This window comes from Athene noctua, chromosome 28 (assembly GCF_965140245.1).
Source record: "Athene noctua chromosome 28, bAthNoc1.hap1.1, whole genome shotgun sequence".
Classification (NCBI taxonomy): Eukaryota; Metazoa; Chordata; class Aves; order Strigiformes; family Strigidae; genus Athene; species Athene noctua.
The window spans coordinates 4,875,327-4,892,127 of NC_134064.1; the positions used below are offsets into that span (position 1 = coordinate 4,875,327).

The following is a 16,801-nucleotide window of genomic DNA, read 5'->3' on the forward strand; positions in this document are numbered from 1 at the left end:
GTCTGCCCCTACCTGCAGCCCCCCCTCAGGAGAGGCAGCCCCCTCCCAGCGCAGGGCCAGGCAGCGGTGTCGGAACAGATTAGGTGGAGGTGGGTGGATTAGCCGTGTAAAACTGTCTCAGAGACGATTACTTAAAGCAGCGGGGAAGGAAGGCTGGGTGGGGACAGCGCGAGGGCCGGGGGGCTGCCTGTAATCCCCCAAAAGCCGCTTAGGGACTGTAGTTCCTCCAAGGATACGGCCCAGGGCTGCCTGCCCCCAGGACTGGCGTTGGGGTTCCTCCAGGATGGGGGGGTACTGCGGCCTCAGGGCTGGCTGGGGGGGTGCTGTGATGGAACTTGAGCATCGTCCGTCCCCAGGATGGGTGGTCGCTGGGGACCCCTTTGCTTCCCAGCTTGGGGAAACTGAGGCACAAGCACCGGCGATACCTAAAATAGAGCTGGGGAGGGAACCGGGTGTCCTGGCACCTGAGCCCTGCTTTGACAAGCGTCCGACGTATTTCCCCAGGGAAAGAAACCCAAGGAGAGGACAAAAGCTGCCCGGGGTGGTGCAGCCCGTTCCCCCCCTCCGTCCCGGGGCTGAGGCAGCCCCCTCCGGTGCCAGCGCTGATCCCAGCTGCGTCAGCTCGCGGGTCTGTGCCAGGCTGCAGTCAGCAAAGCCGTAATCTCCCTCAGCTGGCAGCGCCCCAGCCCAGCGATTCAGTGGCTGACCTGAGCTTGCCCGGCCGTGGCCACCGTCCTCCCCGGGGAGGGGTGCCAGGCTTGTGCTGGCAACGGGGGGCTGAGCCCCAGTTAGTTCCCCCCCCCCCCCAGCTCACCCCGGGGCAGGGTCTGGCCCCACCGGAGTGGGGTGAAGCGTCACCCTGCGGTGCATGGGGGTTGCAGGGGGTGATGTAAACCGGGGGGCTCGTGGCCCTGTAAGTCCAGAAAGCCACCGATGTGCTGGGCTGCACCCAGAGCAGGGTGGGCACAGGACGAGGGGGGGGGATTCCCCCTCTCTGCTTCATTCTCTGAGCCCCCCCTGCAGTGTGGGTCCAGCTCTGGGGGCACCAACAGCAGAAGGACACGGACCTGCTGGAGCGGGGCCAGAGGAGGCCACGGAGATGCTGGGGGGGCTGGAGCCCCCCTGTGAGGACAGGCTGGGAGAGTTGGGGGGTTCAGCTGGAGGAGAGAAGGCTCCGGGGAGACCTTAGAGCGGCCCCCCAGGGCTGAAAGGGGCTGCAGGAAGGGGGGGGGGGGGACTCCTGATCAAGGGGGGAAGGATAGGACGAGGGGTAACGGGTTTAAACTGACAGAGCGGAGATTTAGATCAGATCTAAGGCAGAAATTCTCCCCTGTGAGGGGGGTGAGGCCCTGGCACAGGCTGCCCAGAGCAGCTGTGGCTGCCCCCTCCCTGGAAGGGTTCAAGGCCAGGTTGGACGGGGCTTGGGGCAACCTGGGCTGGTGGAAGGTGGCCCTGCCCGGGGCAGGGGGGTGGGACTAGATGACCTTTAAAAGGTCCTTTTCAACCCAAAATATGATTCCCCACTGGGAAGGCATTAGCGGGAGCGTGGGTCAGTGGCTTCCCCCCACTCCCCTCCCGGGGCTCCCCTGCCTGCACCCCTGAGCTGGCAGGGGGACGGGTGACGCGGGGGTGTCCCCTCTCCCAGCAGGACAGGGACATCTCTGATGCTGTAGAGGAGCATTATCTGACCCCCCCCCCGCAGCTGGTGTCCGCGGGGCAGGCACTGCCCGTTCCCAGAGGGCAGCAGCCTGGAGACAGCGTGAGCCGGTGCTTGGCCCTGGCACAGGTCGGTGCTGAGGGGGGGGGGGGGGGGGGGGTGTCAGCCCCAGCCCTGCTCCCCAGGATGACTCTGCTCCCCTCCCAGGAGAGAACCGTTTTGTAGGGTGATGGGGGCTGTTATTAATGGGATCTGCTGGTCAGACCCCCCCCCAGGTTGGCTTTGGGTGCCATCCCCAGTCTCCCACTGCACCCACCCCTTGGCATCCAGGCACCACCTGACACCTCCCCCTCCAAGCCCATGCTGGTGACACTGAGCGACCCAGCCACGCTCCTGCACCCCCCCCAGCTCCCTCCCTGCCCCTTTCCCAGCTCGTTTTACCCCACCACAGCCAACCTGGGGGCTACCGCCCTTCTGGGGGTGGGGGGTGTGTGTGTGCAGATGCTGGTGCCATCCCCGGGGATGATTTTGGGGGGGTCCCTGGCGGAGCAGCACTCTCCCCCAGGCCAACCCCTCCACAGCAGGGGTTTGGGTGTCCCCAACCCTTCGTCCCCACTGGGGTGTCCCCTCTGCCCCCCCTCCCCATCTCGGGCCCCCTCCGTCCCCATCGCCTGAGTCAGCCGTTCCAGGCGGGAGCCATGTGAGGCCGCGCACACATGGCTCCCCGCGCGGCACAGAGCTGTATTTTTAGCCGACGGTATCAAAAGCATAATTATGTCTGTTGTTTAAATGCAGCCTCTTTTTTTTTCTGGCAGCCCCGGGGAGCTTTCAGCTGCCTCCCGCCGCAGAGGGCACAAGGAGGCAGGATGCGGAGCTGCGGGCAGCGCGCTGCCCCTGGGCAGGGGGCTCGGCCAGGCAGGGGCTGAGACCCCCCTCCCTGTTGCCACCAGGTAAGACCTTCCTCCCCCATGCTGGTGGGGGGACACAGCACCTTTCCTGCATCCTCCACCCCCCCCCTTCTCCCAATTATGTCCTCAAACATACACCTGCTGTCACCCCGCCAGCGAGGAAGAGGATGGTGGGTGGGGAGCGCGGGGGCAGGAGGGGCCGGGGAAGGGGCGTTCGAGGTGATGGGAGCGTGGGAGGACACAGCTGAAGGAATGCTGCATAACTCACCCCCCCCCCCCCCCCCCCCCCCGAGCTGCCTGTGCCCCCCCTCCCCTCCCCAGGACCCGTCCGTCCCCAGCCAGCCCCGCTCGCAGCCTGGCCCTGCCCGCGCTGGCACCGAGGACGCTGCCAGGGCTGGACCCGCGTCCCTGCCACCACACCGCAGCCTCGGGGACTTTGGGGACCGTGCTCGGAGCGGGGAGGAGTGGCTCTGGGGACCGAGGGAAACTGAGGCACTGCAGGAGGAGCCGGGCAGCGAGCAGGCAGGCAGCTGCCTGTCGTTTGTGACTCTTTTTCCCGTCACCTGCCCGGTGCCAGTTTGCCCATCGCCATGGCCGGGGGCAGAATTGGGGCCCGGGCTGAGGGCAGGAGACCCTGAGTGCTCCCAGGTAGGTGCTGTGGGGTCCCGGGCGAGCGGGCAGCAGGCAGCTGCCTGCCCAGCGTGCGGGGGGCAGAGGGCTGCCCGTGTCCCTGGCTGCCGTCCTAAGCCCTTGGCCCCAGGGACGAGCTTTTAATTACATCAAGGTATTTGAAGGCGGTTGCTGACGCCGGGCTGGGTAAACAGGAGTCCCGGGCGGGTGGGGGGGAGCCGAGGGGGTGGCACAGGATGGGCACTGGGACACCTCGTCCTGCCTTGTCCTCCCCTGGGATGGGGATGCAGGGAAGGGAGCGTCCAGTCCCTCCTCCCCAGCATCCCCCCCCGCTGTGTGCACAGGGGGGCCAAGGCCTGGGAGGGACTGGGGGGGCGGGGGGGGGGGGGTGGTTGGCCAAGCCCCCCCGCTCCCCACGGACCTAACGGGGCCAAGTTGCCCTCGCCCCATCCCGGGCGTGCGGCACCCAAGAGCTGCCCCGGGGAAGGGGTGCCGGGGTGCTGCCCCCCCCCTCCCTCTCTTGGCGCGGGGTTAGGAAGGGCAGGGGGTATCGGGGTGCAACCCCGGGAGAAGCGGCTCATCTCTCCCCCAGCAGCGAAGCGAGCGGGATTAGCGATGCTTACTCACCTCCCCGAAGGGAAAGCGGGAGATTAGGGCCGGGCCCAGCGGCCGAGCCCGCGGCGGCGGGGCCGTAGCGGCTGCCCAGACCCCGCCGTCCCGGCAGCCAGGGCCGGAGGGGAGCGCAGGCTGCCAGAGCAGTTGGGCTGTGGCCCTAATTCCCAGAAAGCTGCTCGTGTGGGAGTGAGTGTCCTCCCGTGCCCTCCGCTCCGCCGCAGCCTCCAGACTCCTGAAGGTTTGACGTGTTTTTTTTTTTTTTTGCCTTGTTGGTTTTTTTATTTTTCTTTTTTTTTTTTTTTTTTTTTTTCTTTAAGCACCGGGTGCAGATTAGCAAAAGCTCTTGCGGCCATCACACCCAGTGCTGGGCAAGGAGGAAGGGTGGTAGTGGCGGAGGGGGAGGGAACGGGGCTGCCTTCCTCTGCCTGCGCCGTCATCTTCCTCACCTGCACCACAGTGGAGGCAGGTAGGTGTGTGCCGGGCTGGGTGCTGGGGCTGCGAGGAGGAGGAGGACGGGATGGATGGATGGATGGATGGATGGATGGATGGATGGATGGATGCAGAGAGAGCTGGAGGGGGCTCTGAGCAAACCACAGAGGGGTATGTTGAGTCCTTTTTGCATGAGGAAAAAGCTGATTTCAGGCTGTTTTCCCAGCCGGGGGTGGCTGATGGGTCTGGGGGCTGTGGAGCCCTTCCCTGAGGTGCCCGCATGGGGCAGGGGATGTGGGCAGGGCTGGCAGGGTCCTCACCTGCCTGCGCTGCCGGAGCCCCAGCCCAGAGAGGGGCTCTTGGGGTACCAGGGAGCCTTTTGCACCGGGACCCCCATCCACCCCCTGTCCCCAGTGCTGCGGCATTCCAGGAGCACCCCCCCCCACACAGCCACGCGTCCCCCCCCGCTCCCCACCGTGGTCGCAGGGGACACCGTGGGGACAGTGTCCCTTCACCCCTCGTCCTCGCTGTGTCTCTCCCCATCCTCCGGCGTCGAGCGGGGCAGGGATGCCAAGGTTTCTAATTCGGGTGTTTCCGGCCTCCCGCGGCGTCTTTCTGGCCAGCGCTTGGCTCGTGGGTGTTCGCACTCCCTCTGATTTAAGGGAAAAAACAAGAAGATTGGAGCTCTGGGGCCTGCCGTGCCAAGCCACCAAGGCAGAGCCCCCTCCGCCCCCGGGGGTGGGTTTCTTGGCAAAGCCTGAGCTGACAAAACTCAAGCCCAGCCCAGACCCCCCCCAGATTGCCCTGGGGGACCCTCCGTGGGTCGTGCCGGGACAGGCAGGGAGTGGGGGGACCCCGGCCGGAGCCGCTGTGCCGTGGGAGGCCGGCACGGAGCCCGCTCCCGGGGCTGGGGCGGGATGGTGGCCAAACCCCAAAAGAGCTTGCCGTCAGCGTGGCTTCCCCGCGAGAGCCGCGCTGGCCCCGGGGAGGCTTCGCGAGGGCCTTGGGCTCCCCAGCACGGGAGGAGCAGCCCCGCCATGGCCGGGAGCTGAGGGCAGCCGGGATAGCGGGGTGTGGGGAGGGTGCAGCGCCCAGAGATGCTGCCCCAGTGCACGGTGGGAAATTCCCTCCTGTCCCTCCAGCATCTCCCCCCTGCCCCCACTCCCAGGTCCCTGCTCCTTGCCCTCCCCCAGCAAGGGCTGCTCATGGCCCCTCTTTGAGGTTTGGCACCGGGTCCTGATCCCCCTGGGCATCCGCTGACCCCCCCGGCCGTGCCGGGGTGCTGCTGATCCTCCCTGGGGTCCGTGCGGGCTGCCAGCTCCCCCCCGCCTCCTGCCGCTGAGCCGTCATCCCCGGGGAGCGGCGGGAAGGAACGGGAAGAGAGTTTTTCTTTCAGCACCTTCTCATCGCAGGAAGGCGCGGGCTCACCCACGCCCCGAGCCCTGTCTGGGTCCCCTCCCTGTTCCCTGGCACCCAGTGGGTGCAGCGAGCAGCAGCCGAGCGCCGTGGCCCCTCCACCCCCCCCAAAACCCTCCCATCTGCTGCAAAAAGGGCTCAAGGGGATCCCGCTGCGCCTTCACCCATGTTGGAGGTGGGGTGGGGACCAGCGGGTGCCCACCGGCACTGCAAAGGGACCCTGGGGGCACCCAGCACCCCGAGCCACAACCGTGCCCCGGCCGGCGAGGGTTAACCGTGGCTCCCGGCTCCCAGCGGGCCCAGACCAGCAGCCGCTGAGCTGTAACGAAGGTCTGATGTTAATCACGCTGCTCGGCTCACGCGGGCCGTGGCCTGGCTTCACCCCCCCGAGCCCCCCAGCCCCGCCAGCCCCCCGGGGGCCCAGCCGTGCCGAGCCGTGCCGGGGGAGGCTGTGGTTTATGTAAGGCGTGCGAGCTGTGCGCGGGGTGTCCCTGGGACACACGTACGTTACATAAGTGCTACTGGCACCAGCTTCCCCCCCCACACACACACCCTCCCCAACTCTCCAGTCCCTCACTGGGAGCTCAGAAATGGGGCACCCGCCTTGGGGGACCCTCTTTGACCTGCCGCTGCAACCGTGCGCCTGGTGGGAGCATCACCCCCAGGAGTTGGGGGGTTTGGGGTCGGTGTGTCTTAGGGGGATGGCAGCAGGGGGATGGGTCCCAGCTCTCGCCCGGTGGGCTGCAGGGCACGGCTGGGGGGGTGTGCGAGCCCGGTGGGCTACAGGGAGGGGATTTAAGTGGCCCCAGGTACCTCATGCTCTGCGTTAGCCCCTCAGTACCCCTTGGATCCCACCCTGCCCTTCCCACCCGGCTGCTGTGCGTCCTGCAGGCAGGAGGGGAGGCAGAGGAGCTCTGCCTTCATCCCAGGCAGCCGGGGGAGGGATGGTGCCAGGGGGACAAGGCTCAGCTGCGAGACAGGGCGACCTTGGACCGTCACAGCGGCAGCGTGCGTTGAGGCCAAATCCTCACCATTTGGGCAAAACCGAAGGGGTTGTGAACTCCGTGCCAGGCTGTGCCACCGCCTGCCTCCCACCCCCACCCCGCCGCCACCTCCCCCAGGCACCGGGATTGGGGCGTTTGGCCCATCCCGGCATTTCTCCCGTTCCAGTTTCACCCGGAGCGGGCGGCCGGCACCTTTCATGGGCCTCGCCGAACAAAGGGCGCTTTCTTCGCGCGGGGCAGAGCACACCTGCCTGCCTTGGCACCCGCCGCCGGTGCCCCCGGGGCTGGGTGGCACCCCCCCGGCACGGTGCCGGTTCCCGGGCGTCAGCAGCCCTCTCGCCCGCCCAGTCACTGCGAGAGCCGGCGGAGGCTGCACGCTGGCGGGGAGCTGAGCCCTCACCGTCGCCTCGTCCTGCCGTCGCTCACCCCAAAGATGCTCAAGGCTGCCTAGAGCCGGGGGGAAGGTCCTGCTCACCGCCACCGACGCTCCCTTGGGTGCCCCTCACCCCCGCAGCACACCGCGACCCCCCCCCCCCCCTGCTCACAGGACAATAGGCAGGAGGAGAACGAAGCCCCCCAGGCCAATGGATCGCAAACTCCAGCTCCAACATTCGGAGAAGAACGTCCCCAGGGCCACCCGGGCGGCTTTTTGCCTCCTCCAGATCCCGGAGCCGGATCCCTTCAGCCTGTGGGTTTAGGTGCTCCCACCACCCACCCCCCACACACACCCCTGGCTTCGCCTTTCCGGGACCCGGTGCCACCGGTGGAGACACCCGCTCGTCCTCAGTGCCGCAGGGGAGGTGGCGGGGTCCCCCCATGGACCCTCCAGGTAGCTGGATGTGCTCGGGGGTGCTCGGCGAGCTGCGGGACCGGCTTCTTGTGCTCTGGATGGGGTGAAGGGCAGGGGGACGGCTGGGGGTCCCCGAGGGTGCTGTGTGGTGGGGCAGCGGGAGGGAGCGTCCTCTGCAAGGTGCCCCGGGGTGCTCCCGAGCAGGGGCTTGGGCAGCAGCGTGGGAACAGGGACTAAGGGGACGCGGTGGGGACAGGCGGCTCTGGGGACACACGCTCCTGTCCCCGTCGCAGCCGCCTGCCCGGCCATGGTGGCGGCTCTGTCCTACCCAGGGCTGCGATTTTGCCGCAGTGACTCGGAGCGGAGGGACCCCGCGTCTGTCACCCTGGGACAGGGCGGGCTGGGGGACAGCGGGTGGCATTTATCCGCCGGGAAGCGATGCCATGGCCGGCTGCTGCGAGGGCTGGCTCGGTATCCCGCGTCTGCGTGTGGCCTGGGTCCTGGAGGAGCATTAATCCAACAAATCCCCCCAGGCATTTCTACCAGGAGGGGCCCCTGGGAGCTGGGAGCTCCCCCCCTCGCTGCAAACCCTCCTGGGAAGCGCAGCCCAGCCCTGGCCGGAGGCAAATACCTGCGCGGGGCAAGGCCTCCCCACGCTGGGTGCCAGCGGCCGGGCGCGGGGCCAGGCTGGGTGCGGAGGGACGGGTGGGCGCGAGGTGCGTCCTGGCCGCCAGCCCCCCCCCGGGCTGGGTGCAGGAGGGATGGGAGGGACGTGGGGGGGACCCACGCTCCAGCCACGTGCCCTCCCCGCATCGTGGGTCCCTGTGGATCCCGCAGGGCACAGGAGCTCGGGATCCCCTCGCCGTGCCGGCGAGTCTCCCATCTAGCATGGGAGGAGGGAGCTGGGGGGTTGAAAGCAGCCCCCAACCCCAACCCCAGCAACTATCCCTGTGCCTCAGTTTCCCCTCGTTGCCACCCCGCAGGGTCCGGCCAGCCCGGGACGGCGCTGAGCACCACATGAGTGGCGGAGCAGCATGGCCAGCGACGCGAGGATGGGGGAGACCCCGGCGCGGTGGAGGAGAACCCAGGAGGCGACGCCGGACGCCCGGGGGGTGGAGAGCAGCGGGGGGGTTTTACCCCAAAGTGCCGCTGCCGAGCTGGGACTCCCGGGCTATCCGGAGCCCGGCAAGCTGAGCTACGGGACCGAGAAGGGGTGTTCCTGGAGGGGCTCTGAGGGATGTTTGGGACCAGGCCAGGAGCTCGCCGGTGGCCGCCTGGGCTGTCCTTACCCCCCAGCCTCACCGTGCCTGCGGGACGCCCTGTGCCACCCCAAGGACGGAGCCGAGCTCCCGCTGCTGCTGCCGCCCAGGAACGGGCAACCCAAGGCGGGTTGGGCTGAGCCCTGCAAGGAGCACGCGGGGCCACGGTGGGCTGAGGCCGTGCTGGCCCCCTTGGCCCTCTACAGCCACGCATATCACCGCTACCCCCTGCCCTTCCCAGGGCTGGACACCCAGTGCCCCGGCAGCTCCGGAAAGCCCCGCGGCACTGCGGGGGACGGAGCCGGTGACCCCCCGGCTTTCCACCACTGCCCCTTCCTCGTGGAGGCCAAGCACAGCCCCTTCCTCCTGTCCTCGCTGATGCCCGCTGGAGCCCCGGCTGACCCCCCGTTTGGCACCGGTGGGACGGAGGCGCCGGGGACGATGGGTGACGGGCGTTTTGGCGGCGGGGACTGGCACTTGGGCTCCTACGTGCCCGCCTGGGGCCAGCCCCTCTATTTGGGGCTCCCATCGAGGTGTAAGGTGGCTCCGGGCCCCTTCAACGATTGCTCCAGCTCAGGGAACAAGGTAGGAAACCCCGGATGGCCATGCCAGTGCCAGGCTCTGACGGGGGCACCGCTCTGGCTCCCCCAGCCTGGCTCCCGAGCGGGGATACATCAGTAGCCCCCGCCCTGACGAGTGGGACGCAGCCCCCCGCTCGCTCCTGCAGCTTGGCAGCGGGTTCACCCCAAAAAAAGATGATTCTCTCGTCCCCGAGGCGGCCCCACAGCGTGATGCAAACCCCCCTGGGCTGAGTCACGGCGGCCGCGGCACGGAGGCGGCGAGAGGCAGAGCCTGTGGGTGCGCCCGTCGCACCCCGCGCCGCTGCGGCTCCCCATTCCTTTCCCACGCGGGTGGGGGTGACACGGGCGCCCCACAGGCTTGGCCAGATGGGGCGGGAAAGCACTGGGCAGCTGCCCAGCTTGGGAGGGTGGTGGTGGGGAAACTGAGGCAGGGCCGCGGGGTGCTCCCAGCCGTCTGGGTGATGGAGGTGGGGATGGGGGCCCACATCTGGGGTGACACCAGCCCTCTGCTCCCCTCCAGGAGTTTTTTGTCAAGAAAGAACCCGGCTTCCACCCCCCGGCCAAGGACCAAGCACCATCGCAGCTGCTGGGCAAGGGCCAGGTGGGGCAGGACAGAGCTGGCGAGGGGGAACCGGCGGTGCCGGAGCTGCCGGGAGCCCCGTGGAGGGATGGCCGAGGGGGGGGCAGCTCGGCTCTGCCCGCTCCCCATCCCCGCACACCACCCCCCAGCGCCAGCCACACCGTCTTCCTCCCACAGCCCGGCATGGCGGGGGGCTGCGGGGGTCCCTGGGTGGGCACGCAACCCCATGCCACCGATTTCCCCCTGGAGTCAGAGCCAGACCGGTCCTCCGAGCCCAAAGATGAGCGCCTAGGCTACCAAAGCCTCCAGCCTGGCTTGTCACCGGGATCAGGGGACCCCGACCCATCGCCTCCACTCACAGATGGGCACTACCCGCCGGCCCTTGCCAAGCCAGAGCCGCCCCCTGCTTGCCTCTGCACAGCGCCGGGCTGTGATGGGTGCCCAGCAATGGGCTACGGGGTGCTCGGCCCCTTCGAGCCCACCCTGGGCATCTCGGGGAGCCGTTTTCCGTGCCCACCCAGCAACCACACCAAGCTGAAGAAGACGTGGCTGACGCGGCACTCGGAGCAGTCGCTGCCGCCCTGCAAGGCCCCGCGGCGGGACGGTGGCACCGAGCTGGCCGGCGAGGGCAAGCGCTCGGCTAAACGCCCCCACGGCCCCACCGACGGCCCCCGTGCTGCCACCGAGGACGCCGGGGCGGCCAAACGGGGAGCAAAGGCCACCAAGCACGTGGCTACAGCGTGGCCGGGTGACAGCACGGAGCGCGGAGGGGACTCAGAGGAGGGGAGGATGGACCTGGGAGGAGGAGGTAAGGCGGCGGGGCCGGGGGGAGGGCGGTGGCAGCACCCCCATCCCCTGGGGAAATTGCGCCTCCCGGTTCCCAACGTTCAGGGAGGGTTGGGGAACCCGCTGTGCTCAGGGTTGGTTTTTTTTTTCTTCCCAGCACAGCTGGGGCTGGAAGCATCTCCCAGGGTGGGGGTGTCTAGAAATGCCCCTTTGGGGCAGCACAGCGCCCTTGGGTGGCACGTCCAGGGTGGGGGGGTGGCAAGCGCCATCGCTGAGTCACAGAGCCCTCCTCGGGGACGTGCCAGCAATCTCAGCCCTGACCTCTTGCAGATCTCCAGCCCTATTTTCCAGCCCTACTTTCTGGCCCAGTTTCTGCGGCATCCCAGTCCCCCCGCCGCCACCCATCCCCCGGGCTGGTGTGTCCCCACCCAGGGTTGCCCCAAAGCGCGTCCCGTCTCCCCCAGACCCGCCGAGCCGCGTCGGGCCGTGGTGCCTGCAGAGCGTGGCCTGCACCGCCCTGCCCGACAGCATCCCGCGGTGCTGTGCCTGCGCTGCCCGGGCCGGGGGGGACCCCGAGGGGGAGGACGAGGAGGAGGAAGAGGAGGAGGAGGGCTGGGATCCCCCCGAGAGCACCTGCAGACTGCTGCACTTCCGCAGGTGAGCCCGGGGCGGGGGGGGCATGCATGGCGGGATGCATGGAACAGCCTCACCCCGCTTTTGAGCATCCCCTCTCATCACCCCGCTTCAGAAAATCCTCTCCCGTCACCCCATTTTTGAGCATCCTCTCCCCTCACCCCGCTTTTGAGCATCCTGATTCATCACTCTGCCTTAGAGCATCTTCTCTGTCACCCCGCTACCGAGCCTCCTCTCCCCATCACCCCATTTTGAAGTACCCTCTCCCATCACCCCACTTTCAAGCATCCTCTCCTGTCACCCCAGTTTTGAGCACCCTCTCCCATCACCCTGCTTTTGAGCTTCTTCTCATCACCCCATTTTTGAGCACCCTGTTTCATCCCCCCACTTTTGAGCATCCTCTCCTGCCACCCCATTTGGGAGCATCCTCTCCTATCACCCCACTTTAGAGCATCCTCTCCTGTCACCCCAGTTTTGAGAATTCTCTCCTATCACCCCACTTTCAAGCATCCTCTCCTGTCACCCCAGTTTTGAGCACCCTCTCCCATCACCCTGCTTTTGAGCTTCTTCTCATCACCCCATTTTTGAGCACCCTGTTTCATCCCCCCACTTTTGAGCATCCTTTCCCATCACCCCACGTTAGAGCATCCTCTGTCACCCCACTTTAGAGCATCCTCTCCTGTCACCCCACTTTAGAGCATCCTGTTTCATCCCCCTGCTTCTGAGCGTCCTCTCCAGTCCCCCCACTTCTGAGCACCCCCTCCGGTCCCCTCTCCCCCCGCAGGTTTGCCCTGGGGGCCGGCGGGGAGCTGAGCGTCGATGGTTTCTGCACCCTGGGGGAGGCGGAGGGGGAGATGCTGCGGCTGGAGGCGGCCGGCCCCGAGCGAGGCCGCAGGAGCGCGGGCAGCAGCCTCTGCCTGGCCAAATATTTACTGGGGGTCCTGGGGGACCCCTTCTGCGAGGCCGTCCGCAGGGACAGGGACACGTGGCCGGGACCCCCCGAGGGTAAGCGGGGGACTGGGGTGTGGGGTGGCGTTGGGAGCGCAGGGGGGGGGCTGAGGGCTGTGTTTCCCGCAGGGCTGACGGCCTGGCGCCGGGGGGAAGGAGCCCCCCAGCTGTGTGACTCCTGCCGGCGCGGCTTCTTCAACTCCCACTGGAGCTGCGCCAGATGTGGCTTCCAGCTGTGCCCCGACTGCCACCGCAGCAGGCGGGAGGCTGACGGCCGCGGTACGGGGACAGGGGATGGGGACAGGGGGGGGCGTGAAAAGGGGTGTCAGCCCCCGCGGGGACCAACGCACCCCCCTCTCTGACGCAGAGGATCCGGCGCAGCCACCTGAGTGCTCCCCCGGGCAGGATCACCCCGTCACCGCCCTTGTCCCCACACAGTTTGTCCCCACCCATGGTGAGTGTGTGTGTGTGTGTCCCCTCCCCACCTGCTGCCTGGGGGTGACCCCCCCCCCCCCCATCCCCATCATCTGTCCCCATCATCTGTCCCCAGTCCTGACCCAGCTCTGGAAGCTGCTGCACGAGGTCAGGGTCAAGTTCGGCATCGAGTCGCATTGTCCCTGCGGGGAGGGGGCTGCGGAACCCCCGGGGAGCAGGCAGGTACTTGGGGGGGCAGGGAGGGAATGGGGGGTGCAGGCACACCCCAACCGTTACAACAGAGTGTCTGCGGGGGGGTTGTGTGTGATGCCAGGGTAGGGGACAAGCCCTGGGGAGGGGGGACATGGGGGGGTGTGTCCCCCCACCCCGCATGCCCGCATGGGTTTTTCAGGAGCCGATGGGGGCCACCGTGGCTACCCCCCCACCCAGCAGCGGTGGCCAATCTGACACCTCCCGGCCTGTCAAGGAAGGTAGGGCCGGCTGTGACCCCCCCGCTGCGGGGACACCCCGCTCCGGGGGGGGTCAGGGATGCTCCCCCACATCCCTTACTGGGTGTGTGTGTGGGGAGGGGGGCGAGAGGCAGAGGAGGGCGTGAGTAGCCCTGACCCCTTTCTCCCCCTAAAGCAGAGAGCCCCGAGGGGGGGCCACCATCGCCGGGGCAGCCGCCCCCCCGGGGGGCCGTGCAGACCTCCACCCTCTGCGACCTCCTGGCCTCCACCGCCGTCAAGCTGTGCCTGGGGCAGGACGGGGTGCGCATGGCCTTCGCCCCCGTTTCGCCCGCTTTGCCCAGCGTGAGTCCGGGGGTGGGCAGGGCACAACCCCCCACCCCACCCCCCCCCACCCCCCATGCTGCCCGCCAGCCCTCAGCAGGACTGGGAGGGGGGTCAGGGTGGGCTGATGGGCGTCCCCCCTACCCTTCCCCCCAGGACAACCGCCTGACCAGCATCCTGGACAGCATCATCGCCCGCGTGGTGGAGAGGAAGATCCAGGAGAGGCAGGCGGGGGGCGAGCTGAGCCCCCCCAGCCCCCCCGACCCCCCCAGCCCCCCCGCCTCCCACTGCATCCTGGCACCCAGCGGGCTGCTCTGGCTGCACGACCCCGACCACGCCAGCAACTACAAGCTCTTCCAGGAGCACTGGCGGCGGGGCCAGGTGAGTCCTCCCCACCCCTCCAATATCCCAGGGACCCCCCCTAACCCCCCCCCCCCCCCCCCCCTCAGCTGAGCCCCCGGCTGCCCCGGCAGCCCGTCCTTGTTTCAGGGCTTCAGAAGAGGCTGGAGGGGCGGCTGTGGGGGCCGGAGTCCTTCTGCCCGGCCGGGGGGGAGCGGGCGGTGGAGGCGGTGAACCTGCGGGCACCATCGGGCCGAGTCAGGATGAGCAGCCGGGAATTTTGGGATGGCTTCGCCGCCAGCGCAGGTGGGCACGCAACGAGTTTGTGGGGTCTCAAGTCGGATTCTGAGGGGGTCTAAAAGAGGGAGAGGCAACCCAGCCTGCGCATCCCTCCGTCCCCGTGTGTGATGCCACGTTCCATCCTGCAGCATCCCCGGAACGGGGCGGTGGGGACCTGCTGAAGCTGGAAAGTGGCTTTGGGGACATGGAGCTGTGCCGGTAGGTGACAACAAAAGTGTCACCGGGATGTGGGGTGGGTTTCCCACGGGATGCAGCCCGGTGTGGGATGGGATGCAGAGCCAGGGTGGCTCTGCCAGTGCCGGTACCCGGTGCCCCAGCCTTGAGCACCACGCCTGTGCCACAGGGCCACCAACCTGAGCACCAGCTTGCCGCTGCCAGAGTACTGCGGGCCAGCCGGACGCCTCAACCTGGCTACCTACCTGCGGGGCCGGCGCTGGCTGCGCCCGCGTGTCTGCGTGGCTTACGGTGAGTGATGCCCCGGGGCGTGTGTGTGTGTGTGTGTGTGTGTGTGTGTGAGTTGGGATGTCGTCCCCCCCCAACCCATGAGGATGCTCGCCCCCCCTTGCAGGCGTGCAGCCCCACGACCGGACCATTGGGACCAAAAACCTGACGGTGGAGGCAGCCGATTCCATCAGCGTCCTGGTTCACGCCGCGGCGTGGCTGCCCCAGCGGCCGGCGGCACGGCACGGTAAGGTGGGAGCGTGGAGGGGGTCACCGCACCCCAATTCCCTGCTCCGCGCCCCCCCGCCACGAGCACCCCTTTGCCCACAGACCTGCTCCTGCAAGCCGAAGCCGACGGCGTGGACGCGCCGCTGAAGGAGCGGCTCTGGGATGCCGGCAGCCGGCCCGGTGCCCTGTGGCACATCTTCCGTGCCGAGGACGCCGGCCGCATCCGGGATTTCTTGCAGAAAGTGGGTGTCATCACGCCCTCCCTAGTACAACCCCAGCCCCCCAAATCCTGCCTCTGCTCACCCCCCACCCCTCTGCAGGCGTGTGAGGACCAAGGGCAGGAGGGGGCCGCCGCGGCGGAGCCCCCCGACCGTTACCTGGACCTCTCGCTGCGGCGGCGGCTGCGCCAGGAGTGCGGGGTGAGCGGCTGGACCCTCCTCCAGTTCCTGGGGGACGCGGTGCTGGTCCCCGCCGGGGCTCCCCACCAGGTAGGCAGCTCTGTAACCCCCAACCCCTGCGGCCAGCTCTGCCAAAGCCTCCCGGGGAAACTGAGGCACGGCCGAGCCCCCTGATTTTGACGCCGCCGTGCCACGGGCAGGTGCAGACCCTCACTGGTACCATCAGCGTGGAGCAGCGGTTCCTCTCACCGGAGAACGCCGCCCGCCTCCGGACCCACAGCACCCACCTCCCCGGGGCCACACACCAGCTCCACGCCCAGGTGGGTGGGTGTCGGGTTGGGGGTTCTGGTGGGGGTGTCCCGGTGCGGGGTGAGCGGCGCTGACGCCCTTCTTCGCACCCTTGCAGCTGGACGGCGTGATCTTCTCCGCTGTGCGGGAGGCCGTGGGAGTCCTGCGGGGCTGCAAGTGAGACGGGAGGCAGGAGGATGCTCGAACAAAGCTTGGCCCTGCCGGCCACGGCCACGGCCACGGCCACGGCCACGACGCTGCGGGGAGCCGGGGCCGGCCGCCTCTTGCTTGGTGCTTTGCTCCGCCATCGCCCCGGGGGACGCTCGGGACAGGAACGGGGAATAAAATATCTGCAGCGTGTCGGAGGCGCCGGCACCACCAGCACCTGCCTCGGCGTCTCCCTCCCGTGCGGCATCGCCCCCCTCCCGCCATCAGGGGAGCCCCAGTGACCCGGGGATGGGGTGTGGTGGGAAAGCGGGGGTCTGGCGGGGTGGCCATGGCGGCTGGGGCGCTGCCGGCGCTTGGCAACGGGCTGGGGCCACTGCTGAGATGAGTTTGGCACGGTCTCTGCGCTGGCAGCCGCGCAGGGAACTGGGAAACATCTGGACAGCACGGCCGGTTGCTGCCCGGAGGGACCATGGTGGCATGGGGTGGCCTCAGCCACCGGTGAGATGAGTTTGAGACGGTCTCAGCGCCTCGCAGAGAACAGGCAAACATCCGGACGGCGTGGCCAGTCGCTGCTCAGAGGCTTTGGGGGCCCGAGGTGCAGCTCCATCCTGCCCTGCCGCGGGAAAGCAACCGCCCCAAGGGCCTGCAATTAGCACCGCGCAATTAGCGCGGCCCGCGCAGTGCTCCCTGCGTCACCGCCTTTTAACCTCCCGGCGCCTTTAAGGATAAGCCCCGCCCTGCAGCAGGGCGGGGAAGTGGCGGTGGGGATAACCAATGGGAAGCGCGATGGCCTCGCGGGGTGGCCAATGGGCGGCGAGCGGGGTGGGCGGGGGCTGCGCGGCCGAGCCCCGGGACGTGGTGAGTCCATCGGCGCATGCGCGGAGGGAGGCGGCGGGGGGGCTGCGGGCGCTCTGCGCCCCTTCCCTGCGCAGCTGCCCTGCGCCCCTTCTCTGCGCCCCTTTTCTGCGCAACTGCCCTGCGCCCTTTCCCTGCGCCCCGTCCCTGCGCTCCTGCTCTCCCCGACCCCCAGGTGCACCCTGAGGACCCCCCAACCCTCCCTCACCGCCCCCCAAACCCCGAAGCCTTCCCCATTGCACTCTTCAGCCCCCCCCAACCCTTCTCCATTGCACCCCGCACCCCAGACCCCTCCCTTACTGCCCCCAGACCCCCCCTTCAAACCCCTCCCTTACTGCCCCCC

General features: G+C 68.4%; 1 protein-coding gene across 8 annotated transcripts; it reads left to right on the plus strand.

The window, feature by feature from the left end:
• Positions 1–1,731: 1,731 nt before the first annotated feature.
• Positions 1,732–15,819, plus strand: HR (HR lysine demethylase and nuclear receptor corepressor). 8 transcript variants are annotated; one of them, XM_074928722.1, is made up of 21 exons: positions 1,740–1,786; positions 2,473–2,607; positions 8,433–9,293; positions 9,810–9,890; positions 10,047–10,677; positions 11,120–11,312; positions 12,073–12,293; positions 12,366–12,515; positions 12,604–12,690; positions 12,787–12,893; positions 13,063–13,141; positions 13,296–13,462; positions 13,598–13,822; positions 13,915–14,086; positions 14,209–14,278; positions 14,424–14,545; positions 14,649–14,768; positions 14,852–14,991; positions 15,070–15,237; positions 15,348–15,467; positions 15,554–15,819. In XM_074928722.1, the coding sequence occupies exons 3-21, from the start codon at positions 8,484–8,486 to the stop codon at positions 15,614–15,616; spliced, it is 3,726 nt and encodes a 1,241-aa protein (XP_074784823.1). In that variant the 5' UTR covers positions 1,740–1,786; positions 2,473–2,607; positions 8,433–8,483; the 3' UTR covers positions 15,617–15,819. The 8 variants fall into 8 exon arrangements, 7 of the variants coding, with proteins under 7 accessions (XP_074784823.1, XP_074784816.1, XP_074784821.1 ...); XM_074928715.1 differs by having other exon boundaries at positions 9,810–10,677; XM_074928720.1 differs by having other exon boundaries at positions 9,810–10,677; positions 13,299–13,462.
• Positions 15,820–16,801: the final 982 nt, after the last annotated feature.